The following is a 15,206-nucleotide window of genomic DNA, read 5'->3' as shown; positions in this document are numbered from 1 at the left end:
AGATATCAAATTGATTAAAAATGCAAGACGACAGACATAAAAAGAATGGAGGAATTGCGTTCTGTAGTTGGAACATAAGGGGGCTAATGAACTAATTAAAAGGGGCAAAATCCTTGCCCAATTAAAATCACTCAACGCTGACATCTATCTTCAAACATTCTCTATCTATCTATCTATTATATATTAAAAGTTTGTGGCTGCCGCCGTCCGTCCGGATGCCTTTCTGCCTTTTGATTCGTTCCATCGTGTGATGTCACAATGCCCAATGCTCGCAGATGTCCAATCGGAATGGATCCATTTACATATGCCTTTGCACCAGCCCCAGCCCCTGGTGAACGTTCCATCGTGTGATGTCACAATGCCCAATGCCCAAAGACATTCTTGCCATAGAGGGAGTACAGAGAAGGTTAACCAGACTGATTCCTGGGATGTCAGGACTTTCATATGAAGAAAGACTGGATAGACTTGGTTTGTACTCGCTATAATTTAGAAGATTGAGGGGGGATCTTATAGAATCTTATGTTTCTATGTTTCCCTCTCCTCACCCCTCTCCCTCTCCCACTCATCCCTCTCTCCCCCTCCCTCCCTTCACTCTCTACCCCACCCCCTTCCCTCTCTCCCCGCCCCCTTCCCCCTACCCCTCTGTCCCTCTTCCACCACTCCCCCTACCCCTCCCTCCCCACTCTTACACTTCCTCTCTCCCCTTCCCCCTCCACTCTCCATCCCCACTCTTTCCCCTCTCTGCCCCCCAACCCTCTCCCCCCCCCAACCCCCCCTCCCCATCCCCCCTCCCCCATATCTCTCTCTCCTCTCCCCCATCCCCCTCTCACCTCCTACCTCACTGTCCTTTCCTTCCCAAATTTGTCCGTTTTTCCTCCTCCTCCTCTCCTCCCCTCCCTCCCCTCTTCTCACCCCCCCCTCCCCCCCACCTGTGTGTTAGGGGGGTGGTTAACGTGAGTGTGATGCCGCAGCCCCCCCCCCCCCCCCCCTCACAAACGCCGTTGGGGAAACAGACCCAACGGGTCTGCAGTTGGTCTAGTCTATCTATTATTATATAAAACTGTGTGCCTGCCGGCATCCGGCGTCCATCCGTCCAGCTGCCGGCCACCTTTCTTCCTTTGATTCCTTGCAACTCCGAAACCAGACGCAGAATCACAGAGATTGTTTCCATTTCGGTAGAGATTTCACTTTTCTTTCAAAGTATCCACTCCTGATTACATTTCATCGTGTTTATGTACACATTTTTAATCAAATCCTTCTCCCCCCCCCCCAATATTTCAAAAATAAACTGTCTTCTCACCCATAGAAGCAGCCCCAGCCCCAGCACCTGGTGAACGTTCCATCGTGTGATGTCACAATGCCCGATGCTCACAGATGTCCAATCGGAATGGATCCATTTACATATGCCTTTGCAGGAGCCCCAGCCCATGGTGAATGTTCCATTGTGTGATGTCACAATGCCCAATGTTCACATATGTCCAATCGGAATGGATCCATTTACATATGCCTTTGCAGGATCCCCAGCCCCTGGTGAACGTTCCATCGTGTGATGTCACAATGCCCAATGCTCAATGACATTCTTGCCATAGAGGGAGTACAGAGAAGGTTCACCAGACTGATTCCTGGGATGTCAGGACTTTCATATGAATAAAGACTGGATAGACTCGGCTTGTACTCGCTAGATTTTAGAAGATTAAGGGGGGATCTTATAGAAACTTACAAAATTCTTAAGGGGTTGGACAGGCTAGATGCAGGAAGATTGTTCCAGATGTTGGGGAAGTCCAGAACAAGGGGTCACAGTTTAAGGATAAGGGGTAAATCTTTTATGACTGAGATGAGAAAAACATTTTTCACACAGAGAGTGGTGAATCTCTGGAATTCACTGGCACAAAAGGTAGTTGAGGCCAGTTCATTGGCTATATTTAAGAGGGAGTTAGATGTGGCCCTGTGGCTAAAGGGATCAGGGGGTATGGAGAGAAAGCAGGTACAGGATACCGATTTGGATGATCAGCCATGATCATATTGAATGAGGGTGCAGGCTCGAAGGGCCGAATAGCCTACTCCTGCTCCTATTTTCTATGTTTCTATGTTTCCCTCTCCTCACCCCTCTCCCTCTCCCACCCATCCCTCTCTCCCCCACCTCCTTCCCTCTCTATCCCACCCCCTTCCCTCTCTCCACCCCGCCCCTTCCTCCTACCTCTCTGTCCCTCTTCCATCACTCCCCCTACCCCTCTCCTCCTCCTCCCCCCACTCTTCCACCTCTCCCCCTTCCCCCCCTCCACTCTCCCTCCCCACTCTTTCCCTTCTCTCCCCCCCCCCACCCCTCTCCCCCTCCCTCCCACCCCCCTCCCCCACATCTCTCTCCCCATCCCCCCTCTCACCCCTTACTCTGCTCTCCTCTCCCTCCCAAATCTGTCCCATTTCCTCCTCCTCCTCTCCCCTCCCTCCCTTCTTCACATCCCGCACCCCCCACACAAACGCCGTTGGGAATACTTGGTCTAGTTTACTTCTAAATCTAGAGGTACGGCTATTATCATCCGAAAAGGCATACCATTCAAATTAAAGAATACTATATCAGATAAAGAGGGAAGGTGTGTTATAGTTTCGCGAGAATTTTATTCCACCCAACTTACTATGATAAATATTTATGCTCCTAATTTTGATAACCCTCAATTCTTTAATAACATTTTGGATATAATATCAGAGTTTAACTATCAAAATGTAATTATGGGGGGGGGGGGGAATTCAATTGCGTTTTAGATCCATATTTAGATATATCTATAAAACAAGGGAGATGTAACATAAGATCCAAGACTAGTGAACTTTTAAACACATATATAAAAATCACTAATATAACAGATGTATGGAGAATTGCTAACGCAACTGGAAGGGAATACTCATTTTATTCAGCGGTACATAAAATTTATTCACAAATTGACTATTTCTTAGTAGATACGAAATTAATTCCATATACCATAATAGCATTATTTCCGACCATTCCCCGCTCACTTTTATATGAAAAGTTGAAGGCATGCCGGGCAAAAAATCCTTCTGTAGGTTTAACCCCCAAATTCTAAATAACCCACAAGGTTACACATACTTAAAAAAACAAATGAAATTTTTTTTTAGGTTAATGATATGCCAGGTATTTCACCCTCTTTCCTATGGGAAACTTTTAAACCAATTATTAGCGGCGTTATAATTTCATATCAAACCTTCCTAAATTAAAAAAAAAAAATAGAACAATTGAAGATAGAACAAGAAATCAGACAATTAGAGTTAGACAATGCCAAAGACCCAAGTACAGATAAACATAATAAGATAACATTATTGAAATTTAAATTAAACAGAATTTTATCGGCAAGAGTGGTAAGACTATTCCAAATTACAAAACAGGAAAATTTTAAATTCAGTGATAAACTTCATAAACCATTAGCTCGTCAATTGAAGAAACGAGAAAAGGAAAACACAATTATTAAAATTAAATCAGAGAACGGTGAATTATTAACACTACCAAAAGATATTAAAAAAGATTTGCCCAATTTTATCAAAATGTGTACACATCTAAAACCACAGCAGATGACAATAAAATTACAAACTTCTTAGATAAATGTAACCTTCCAAAACTTGACCCCTCGGAACCCCTAGGAGCTCAGATTACACTTGAAGAAATAGAGGAAACAATAAATTAGCTGAAAAATGGCAAGACGCCTGGACCAGATGACTTTAATAATGAATTTTATAAGAGATTCTATGAGATAATCATCCCACGTTTACAAAAACTATATAAAGAAAAAATACTACCTGAAACACTATCCGAATCAACTATTACGCTTATACCTAAAAAAGATAGACCTAGAAGAACCAGGTTCATATAGAGCTATAGCACTTTTAAATACAGATCAGAAAATTCTAGCAAAGACCCTAGCAAGAAGATTGAGTAAATGTATTAGTAAATTAATAAACCCAGATCAAACGGGGTTCATACCTAAAAGATACTAATTTAATAATCTGAGTTTAATATAATGTATTTACATAAAATAGAAGAAGAAGTATCAATTGTTTCTCTAGACGCAGAGAAAGCATTTGATCAAGTAGAAGCGCACTATTTGTATAAAGTACTGCAAAAATTTAACATGGGAGAGAATTTCATTCTATGGGTAAAATTATTATATGACAAACCGACGGCAAGAATACTAACCAATAATATGTTATCTTCAAAATTACAACTATCAAGGGGCAATAGACAGGGATGTGCAATATCACCCCTGCTATTTGCCCTTGTGATAGATGCCTTAGCAGAAAATATAAGAATTCATCCGAATATTGGGGGATATAATACCAGAGACTCAAATAATAAAATCTCACTTTACGCAGACGATATACTTTTATACATCACAAAATCGCAAACTAGTTTACCAAATTTATTATATTTAATAGAGGAATTCGGATCTTTTTCAGGTTATAAACTGGAATATAGGTGAAATTATGACGCTAAAACCCCAAGAATCGACACATTTAAAATTTCCCTAAAATTGCAACAGAAAAATTTAAATACTTGGGTATCCAAATTACTACCAAAATCCATCTGTCTCCTCAGATCCTGGTGAACTTCTACCGCTGCACCATCGAGAGCATCCTTACCAACTGCATCACAGTATGGTATGGCAACTGCTCTGTCTCCGACCGGAAGGCATTGCAGAGGGTGGTGAAAATTGCCCAACGCATCACCGGTTCCACGCTCCCCTCCATTGAGTCTGTCCAAAGCAAGCGCTGTCTGCGGAGGGCGCTCAGCATCGCCAAGGACTGCTCTCACCCCAACCATGGACTGTTTACCCTCCTACCATCCGGGAGGCGCTACAGGTCTCTCCGTTGCCGAACCAGCAGGTCGAGGAACAGCTTCTTTCCGGCGGCTGTCACTCTACTCAACAACGTACCTCGGTGACTGCCAATCACACCCCCCCCCCCCCCGGACACTTATTATTTTTTTATTCAAATCGTTTGCTATGTCGCTCTTCAAGGGAGATGCTAAATGCATTTCGTTGTCTCTGTACTGTACACTGACAATGACAATTAAAATTGAATCTGAATCTGTACTAGAAAATATAAATCATTATTTAATGCTAATTTCATGCCCTTATTAACTAAATTGAATGCGCAGATTAAATTCTGGAAATTATTACCGTTGTCCTTAATAGGCAGAATAAACGCTATAAAAATGATTTTTTTTTTAACCACAAATATTATACCAATTCCGATCAATACCATTATACATTATACCATTATACATACCATTATACATACCAAAAAACAAGCTAGACTCTAATATTACAAATTTCATTTGAGACTATAAATCACATAGAATCCAAAGAAGACATGTGTGCAAACCCGCTACTGGGCAGTGCATATGAAAAATATAATCTATTGGTTGGACAGTTCCGCCCAACAGTCAGAATGGATAAAAATGGAGAAAGAGGACTGATATCCTTTTAATATAGGAGTGATCCTCTTCTCCCTGATAAAAATGAACAACACAATTTACAAGAAGAACCCAATCATCCATAATACAATACGAATTTGGAAACAAATAAAATTAACTTTAAAATTAAGAAATCTATCACTTTTAACCCCATTAGTTAATAATCCACCACTTAAACATTCAGATAAAACATATAACCAATGGGAAAAACTGGGAATTAAACGGATCGGTGATATGTACAAAATGGGAAACTTGCTGTAATTTCAACAATTACAATTAAATTACAAGCTGAAAAATAACCAATACTTTAAATATCTTCAGATCCGTGACTTCCTGAAAAAATATATACAAGGATACCAATCTTTAACTCTAGACTCATTGGAAGAAGCAATGAACAATAAGGCTGAATCAAGGAAATTAATATCATATTTTACAATAGTATCTTAAATATAGAATTACCACAGACAGAGGCACTTAGAGAAGAATGGGAACGAGAACTTCTGATAAAAATCCCGAAATAAACTTGGGAAAAACACTTGATATATATATATATAAATGTTCGATTAATGCAAGACATAATTTATTTCAATTAAAAATTCTCCACAGATTCTATTATTCGAAAACTAGATTGCACAAATTCTACCCAAATACTTCCCCCATTTGTGATAAATGTTTGTCTCAGAATGTCACTATAACACACTCTTTTGTTTCGTATAAAATTACACAAATTTTGGAGCGAAATCTTTAAAATTTTCACAAAATTACTTAATATAAAACTTGATCCTAACACTGAATTAATTATATTTGGACTACTGGAAGACGAGAACAAATTGAATATGTTTCAAAAATCATTCCTTAATTATGGTTTAATAACGGCAAAAAAACTTATACTGACATTTTGGAAAAATACATCGATACCAACGCTTAAAATGTGGATTTCAAACATGTTGGAAACCCTACATCTTGAAGAAATGCGATTCCTCCTAACAGACAAAGTAGACCAGTTCCAAAGGATTTGGTCTCCATTTGTCAACTTCTTAGAAGCATGTGGTGCAACACAAACGTAGAAACGTAGAAACGATCCGTTTCAGAACTGGGTGAATGGTTGTCAAGAATAACAAATAGCTATCGCTCCTTTATTCTTCTGCTTACTACCTCTGCTTCTTTTCTCTTCATTTTCTTCCTTTTCTCATTTTCCTTTTCTCACTTTCTGATATCACACACTTCTCTATTTCTTTTCTATTCTTTTTTCTGTCTCCTTTTCATTGATAAAATAAAAATAAGAAGCTGTACATGAATTGTAACATGCCAATATATACATAGAAACATAGACATAGAAATTAGGTGCAGGAGTAGGCCATTCGGCCCTTCGAGCCTGCACCGCCATTCAATATGATCATGGCTGATCATCCAACTCAGCATCCTGTACCTGCCTTCTCTCCATACCCCCTGATCCCCTTAGCCACAAGGGCCACATCTAACTCCCTCTAAAATATAGCCAATGAACTGGCCTCAACTACCCTCTGTGGCAGAGAGTTCCAGAGATTCACCACTCTCTGTGTGAAAAAAGTTCTTCTCATCTCGGTTTTAAAGGATTTCCCCCTTATCCTTAAGCTGTGACCCCTTGTCCTGGACTTCCCTAACATCGGGAACAATCTTCCTGCATCTAGCCTGTCCAACCCCTTAAGAATTTTGTAAGTTTCTATAAGATCCCCTCTCAATCTCCTAAATTCTAGAGAGTATAAACCAAGTCTATCCAGTCTTTCTTCATAAGACAGTCCTGACATCCCAGGAATCAGTCTGGTGAACCGTCTCTGCACTCCCTCTATGGCAATAATGTCCTTCCTCAGATTTGGAGACCAAAACTGTACGCAATACTCCAGGTGTGGTCTCACCAAGACCCTGTACAACTGCAGTAGAACCTCCCTGCTCCTATACTCAAATCCTTTTGCAATGAAAGCTTTGATATACTAGGTACCTATGGTACCATATTATTGTGCTTACTTCTAATTTAAAAACATTAAAAACATTTATATAAAGGTTGGGACACTTCCCCAGTGAGATAAATTCAGAGATGATGAATTTAATTTATCACCATAAGCTCGAATGCAGAGGCTGCAAGATTGCTCTGAGTGTGAGTGTATGGGGTTGGGGTGGAGTATCCAGTGAAGACCCTATTAAGCAGGAAATATGTGGGGACAGGAAAGATATATGAGTGGTTACGGACATCAGCCCACAGCAGGTAGAATATAGTGAACAGTTTCCTTTGTGTTTCCAGTTCATTGACCTTGTGTTTCCAACCCAGTGCTTGTACACCAAGTGTATTGCGCCACAGCCTGTTGTTCATTTGCTAATTGATGTTTCAGAGGGTGCTAATGCAATAATGTGTTTATTCTGAGCCTGGTAACTAACAATGATCACGTCACCCTACGGCCCCTGTGGATGCCACCTGCCTGTATAAATAAAGGCCTTAACTGAGTGAGTGGACACAGAGTGTCAGCTACAACTCTTCCCTGCTGAAGGACATCGTAATTTTCTGGAAAACATGCAACTGGCTGATCTATTCAATCTGATCCTGGAATTTAGACCCTATTACTACCGCATCCTTGCAGTCGTTGGAGTTCTCTGTAAGTCAATATTACCAATGCCATGTCTGATATGGAACTTGGTGTTGAATTTGTTCAGCTATGGTTATTTCCTATTGTTATTCAGTTCTGACTGACCATTATCGTTCTTCTCTCAAGTTGCTGGAGAGGATTCTGAGGGATAAACTATACATGCAATTGAATGGATAGGGTCTTTTTGTGGATACTCAGCATGGTTGGTACATGGGGATTGCTTCTCACATATCTGATTGAATTTTATGAAGAACTAACCAAAAAGGTTAACAAGGGCAAAGCCCATAGATGTTCTCTATGTGGACTGCAGCAAGACATTTGATAAGGTTCCAAATGTAGCCTTTTCTGGAAGATTAAATTGCATGGGATCCAGGGAGACGTAGCTTACTGGATCAGACTCGGCTTTAAAGGAAGCACATGGAGATAGTGGAACTAGATGCTTGTGACAAGTGGTGTGCCTCAGAGATCAGTGCGGGGTCTATTACTGTTTGAGGTTTATATTAGTGAATTTGATTAGATTGTGCAAGGCATGATTAGTAAATTTGTAGATGACACTAAAGTGTGTAATATTGTAGATAGCATGATGGTTATAAAAAATTATAGCAAGATCTTGATTGCTGGGTAAGTGGGCTGTGGAATAGTTGATGGAGTTTAATGTAGATAAGTGTTAGGTGTTAATTTTTACGCCGATTGGTGGATACATGCAGCAAGCTGCCAGAGGAGGTAGTTGAGCCAGGTACTATAACAATATTTAAAAATATAATGAACAGGTACATGGAAAGAAGGTTTGAGAAGGATATGGTCTGAATGTGAATAGAAGAGCCTGGGGTAGAGTTGTGGAACACAGAGATGTTGGAGTCAGGTACACAGGTCCATGAAAGTGGTATGACAGGAAGATACGGTGGTCAAGAAGGCTTTTTGTACATTAGCCTTCATCTCTGTGTGAAAAAGGTAATGTTCAGGTTCCTATTAAAACTTTCCTTTCATATTAAATCTTTGTCTTCTGCTTCTTGATCCCCTTCATAAAGGGTAAATACATCATGCACCCTATCTAGAAACATAGAAACATAGAAATTAGGTGCAGGAGTAGGCCATTCGGCCCTTCGAGCCTGCACCGCCATTCAATATGATCATGGCTGATCATCCAACTCAGTATCCCGTACCTGCCTTCTCTCCATACCCTCTGATTCCCTTGGCCAAAAGGGCCACATCTAACTCTCTCTTAAATATAGCCAATGAACTGGCCTCAACTACCCTCTGTGGCAGAGAGTTCCAGAGATTCACCACTCTCTGTGTAAAAAAAGTTCTCCTCATCTCGGTTTTAAAGGATTTCCCCCTTATCCTTAAGCTGTGACCCCTTGTCCTGGACTTCCCCAACATCGGGAACAATCTTCCTGCATCTAGCCTGTCCAACCCCTTAAGAATTTTGTAAGTTACTATAAGATCCCCTCTCAATCTCCTAAATTCTAGAGAGTACAAACCAAGTCTATCCAGTCTTTCTTCATAAGACAGTCCTGACATCCCAGGAATCAGTCTGGTGAACCTTCTCTGCACTCCCTCTATGGCAATAATGTCCTTCCTCAGATTTGGAGACCAAAACTGCACGCAATACTCCAGGTGTGGTCTCACCAAGACCCTGTACAACTGCAGTAGAACCTCCCTGCTCCTATACTCAAATCCTCTTGCTTCGAAAGCCAACATACCATTCACTTTCTTTACTGCCTGCTGCACCTGCATGCCTACCTTCAATGACTGGTGTACCATGACACCCAGGTCTCGCTGCATCTCCCCCTTTCCCAATCGGCCACCATTTAGATAATAATCTGCTTTCCCGTTTTTGCCACCAAAATGGATAACCTCACATTTATCCACATTATACTGCATCTGCCAAACATTTGCCCACTCACCCAGCCTATCCAAGTCACCTTGCAGTCTCCTAGCATCCTCCTCACAGCTAACACTGCCCCCCAGCTTAGTGTCATCCGCAAACTTGGAGATATTGCCTTCAATTCCCTCATCCAGATCATTAATATATATTGTAAATAGCTGGGGTCCCAGTACTGAGCCTTGCGGTACCCCACTAGTCACTGCCTGCACTTGTGAAAAGGACCCGTTTACTCCTACTCTTTGCTTCCTGTTTGCCAGCCAGTTCTCTATCCACATTAATACTGAACCCCCAATGCCATGTGCTTTAAGTTTGTATACTAATCTCTTATGTGGGACCTTGTCGAAAGCCTTCTGGAAGTCCAGATACACCACATCCACTGGTTCTCCCCTATCCACGCTACTAGTTACATCCTCGAAAAATTCTATAAGATTCGTCAGACATGATTTACCTTTCGTAAATCCATGCTGACTTTGTCCAATGATTTCACCACTTTCCAAATGTGCTGCTATCCCATCTTTAATAACTGACTCTAGCAGTTTCCCCACTACCGATGTTAGACTAACTGGTCTGTAATTCCCCGTTTTCTCTCTCCCTCCCTTCTTAAAAAGTGGGGTTACGTTTGCTACCCGCCAATCCTCTGGAACTACTCCAGAATCTAAAGAGTTTTGAAAGATTATTACTAATGCATCCACTATTTCTGGAGCTACTTCCTTAAGTACTCTGGGATGCAGCCTATCTGGCCCTGGGGATTTATCGGCCTTTAATCCATTCAATTTACCCAACACCACTTCCCGACTAACCTGGATTTCACTCAATTCCTCCACCTCCTTTGACCCGCGGGCCCCTGCTATTTCCGGCAGATCATTTATGTCTTCCTTAGTGAAGACGGAACCAAAGTAGTTATTCAATTGGTCCGCCATATCCTGGTTCCCCATGATCAACTCACCTGTTTCTGACTGCAAGGGACCTACATTTGTTTTAACTAATCTCTTTCTTTTCACATATCTATAAAAACTTTTGCAGTCAGTTTTTATGTTCCCTGCCAGTTTTCTTTCATAATCCATTTTTCCTTTCCTAATTAAGCCCTTCATCCTCCTCTGCTGGTCTCTGAATTTCTCCCAGTCCTCCGGTATGCTGCTTTTTCTGGCTAGTTTGTACGCATCATCCTTTGCTTTGATACTATCCCTGATTTCCCTTGTTATCCATGAATGCACTACCTTCCCTGATTTATTCTTTTGCCAAACTGGGATGAACAATTTTTGTAGTTCATCCTGCAGTCTTTAAATGCCTTCCATTGCATATCCACCGTCAACCCTTTTAGAATTAATTGCCAGTCAATCTTGGCCAATTCACGTCTCATACCCTCAAAGTTACCTTTCTTTAAGTTCAAAACCATTGTTTCTGAATTAACAATGTCACTCTCCATCCTAATGAAGAACTCAACCATATTATGGTCACTCTTGCCCAAGGGGCCACGCACAACAAGACTACTAACTAACCCTTCCTCATTACTCAATACCCAGTCTAAAATAGCCAGCTCTCTCGTTGGTTCCTCTACATGTTGATTTAGATAACTATCCCGCATACATTCCAAGAAATCCTCTTCTTCAGCACCCCTGCCAATTTGATTCACCCAATCTATATGTAGATTGAAGTCACCCATTATAACTGCTTTGCCTTTGTCGCAAGCATTTCTAATTTCCTGTTTGATACCATCTCCAACTTCACTACTACTGTTAGGTGGCCTGTACACAACACCCACCAGCGTTTTCTGCCCCTTATTGTTTCGCAGCTCTACCCATACCGATTCCACATCTTCCAAACTAATGTCCTTCCTTTCCATTGCGTTAATCTCCTCTCTAACCAGCAACACTACCCCACCTCCTTTTCCTTTCTCTCTATCCCTCCTGAATATTGAATATCCCTGGATGTTCAGCTCCCAGCCTTGGTCACCCTGGAGCCATGTCTCCGTGATCCCAACTATATCATAATCATTAATGGCTATCTGCACGTTCAACTCATCCACCTTATTACGAATACTCCTTGCATTGAGACACAAAGCCTTCAGGCTTGTTTTTACAACGCTCTTACCCCTTATACAATTATGTTGAAAAGTGGCCCTTTTTGATTTTTGCCCTGGTTTTGGCTGCCTGCCACTTTTACTTTTCACCTTGCTACCTATTGCTTCTACCTTCATTTTACACCCCCCTGCCCCTCTGCTCTTGTACCCATCCCGCTGCCACATTAGTTTAAATCCTCCCCGACAGCGCTAGCAAACACTCCCCCATCTATTCCCCTCATCTCAATATAATCATCTATTCCCCTCATGATTTTCTACAGCTCTGTAAGCTCTTCCTTCAGTCTCTTGCGCTCCAAGGAATGAAGTCCTAGCGAAAGGTACTGAGTATAGAAGTTGTGATATCATGTTACAAGATGTTGGTGAGACTGCATTTGGAGAATTGTATTTAGTTTTTGGTCACCCTACATTAGAGATATTTTACATGAGGCAACATAGAAAGGCATGAAGAGAATGAGGCAGGAAACAACATTTAAATACACTATTTTATCCATTTGCTGAAGGCACATAATCTTCAACTGTAGTATCTGGTGGAATTCTCAGGAGATACTGGAAAGAGTGCAGAGATCGTAATGCAACTTGAGGGCCAGAGCTATGTGGAGAGATTGGGCAGGCGAGTACTTCATAATTTGGAGTGCAGGAGGCTGAAGGATGACCAGAGTTGAACAAAATCATGAGGAAAACTGATAAGATAAATGCGACCCAGAGTACGGCAATCAAGATTCAGAATTCAAAGGTTTAACGTGATGGGAACATTTTGATAGGAATCTGAGAGGTAACTATTTCACACTGTATTGGAGCTTATATGGAATAAGCTGCCAGAGGAATGTGGTTGAGGCAAGTACTATGACAACATGTAAAACATATTTGGACAGCTACATTGATTAGAAAGGTTGAGTGAGATATGGTTCAAATGCAGGCAGGTGGAATGAATGTAGATGGGGCATCCTGGTCGGCTTGGAGAAGTTAGGATGAAGGACCTGTTTCTGTTCTGCATGACTGTGACTCTCGACATAAATTATACATTATCATTGTCTGCAATGTTACATGATTTATTCCATGCCTTTCTATGTTGCTAAACTGTGTAAACAAGCTCTTGACATCCAAAGAAGTTCTCATCAAATGTGGCCACAGTTGAAACTAACCCGTCAAGTCAAATTGCCCTTAACTCTCGATAAAACAGATTTCTATAATGGACCCACCCCTATAAATGAAGACAGAAAAGTAATGGAATGAAGAGCTGGAGAATGACCGTGTTGGTGAGGGACAAGTGGCAAAGTTGTTGACGTTTTGAAATCCAGTAAACCTGTAATACGTAACAATGACTCCATCTGCTCACCTTCACTTGTCAATTTTGTTGTTTGCCTTTCTCAAATTCACAGCTAATGTGGTCGCAATTGTAACACTATCACGTGGACGGTGTGGACTCTCCGAAGGTGTCACCTGGTATCTTGTGGCAATGGCAGTAGCAGATCTACTTGTCGTTGTAATTCAAGTAATTCTCATCAACATAATTAACATATATATCCCTCCCGAGTGCAAGATCATAAATACCTTGGGTTACATGTCCGTGGCTTGCTCCGTCTGGCTCACTGTTGCCTTCACCTTTGACCGTACAGTGGCCATTTGCTTCCAGAAGCTGAAGACAAGACACTGCACTGAGAAAAGTGCAGCCATTGTTATTGCAGCAGTGAGTTTGCTGAGTGTGTTAACCAACATCCCCTGGTACTTCACATACCGGTCACGTTTCTGCAGGACATCATTAGATTTCACAACTTCGCCGGTGTGGGCAGCCTTTGACTGGGGGCACCGCATTTTAACCCCACTCGTCCCCTTCATGCTGATCCTGCTGCTCAATGCTGTCACTGTCAGGCACATCCTGATGGCCAGTGTAGTCCGCAGGAAACTGAGGGGGCAGCGGAGCGGGGGGATAAAGGACGACCCAGAGATGAAGAATCGAAGAAAATCCATCATTTTGCTCTTCACCATATCGGCCAGTTTTATCCTGTTATGGGCGACACGGGTGGTCATTCTATCAATTCAGCGAATTACTGGTCGGTATATGACGCAGTACGTGACCAATGTTGTGATAGACTACCTAGGAACAATGCTTCAGTTATTCAGCTCCTGCACCAACATGTTTATTTATGCTGTCACTCAGAGGAAGTTCCGGGAGGAGGTGATAAATGCTGTGAAATGTCCCTATAACGCCATCCTGAAGTTCATTAAAAGTTATGGAGACAGGTGAAAATTTCAACCCAGGACTCGTGGTAACGTCATCATGCCCATCCAGCAAACCCGTGATTGAAGAAACAAATCAAAGAGATTTGAAGATGGAAATCTGAACATCCACCTTATACTCAATAGACAATAGACAGTAGGTGCAGGAGTAGGCCATTCAGCCCTTCGAGCCAGCACCGCCATTCAATGTGATCATGGCTGCTCATCCACAATCAGTACCCCGTTCCTGCCTCCTTTCCATATCCCTTAACTCCGCTATCCCTAAGAGCTCTATCTAACTCCTTCTCGAAAGCATCGAAAGAACCAGCCTCCACCACCATCTGTAGCAATGTTACAAAATTTTGAGATTTAAAAAAATCAAGTCTGCAATTTATCCCATCAGATAAAGCATAACAATAAGTTTAATTTGACACCTAATTCACTTTCATATCTCAAGTAATAAAAATGTTATGGCCATTTTCATACTGGGAAATTAGCATCTTGTTCCCTATTGATTTTCTATGGACATAACAAAAAAGCTGTGATCATGGACAGTCAAAAGCACATAACCTTCTTAAAAATTAAGAGAACTGAATGAAATTTTCAGTTATCATAGATTGAAGCATTCTGAAACAAATATAAAATAATCTTACTTGGATGACCTGAAATTAAAGCATATAATTAGTTAGTTACCCAATTATAGCTAATTTCAAACTTCAATTACTAGATCTAAACATCTATCCATTTCTTAATAAATGATTAACATTTTTAAATAGCCTAAGTGTCCAAATAATATTCACAAATAATTCACAATAAAACATGATTTTTAAATCTCATTTACATCAATTTATAGGCCAAATGGAAGGAATTTAGTGTTCAATTGCTGTAAATTAAAATCAATTTAAATCGGCTTTCTAGTGGGTT

General features: G+C 41.2%; 1 protein-coding gene across 1 annotated transcript; it reads left to right on the top strand.

The window, feature by feature from the left end:
* Positions 1 to 13,383: 13,383 nt before the first annotated feature.
* On the top strand, positions 13,384 to 14,310 carry LOC129699228 (probable G-protein coupled receptor 139). Its single transcript, XM_055638844.1, has one exon. The coding sequence runs from the start codon at positions 13,384 to 13,386 to the stop codon at positions 14,308 to 14,310; it is 927 nt and encodes a 308-aa protein (XP_055494819.1).
* Positions 14,311 to 15,206: the final 896 nt, after the last annotated feature.

Source organism: Leucoraja erinacea, chromosome 8 (assembly GCF_028641065.1).
Source record: "Leucoraja erinacea ecotype New England chromosome 8, Leri_hhj_1, whole genome shotgun sequence".
Lineage (NCBI taxonomy): Eukaryota > Metazoa > Chordata > Chondrichthyes > Rajiformes > Rajidae > Leucoraja > Leucoraja erinaceus.
Note: the sequence above shows the minus strand (reverse complement) of the source record. Positions and strands in the feature narration are given on the sequence as shown.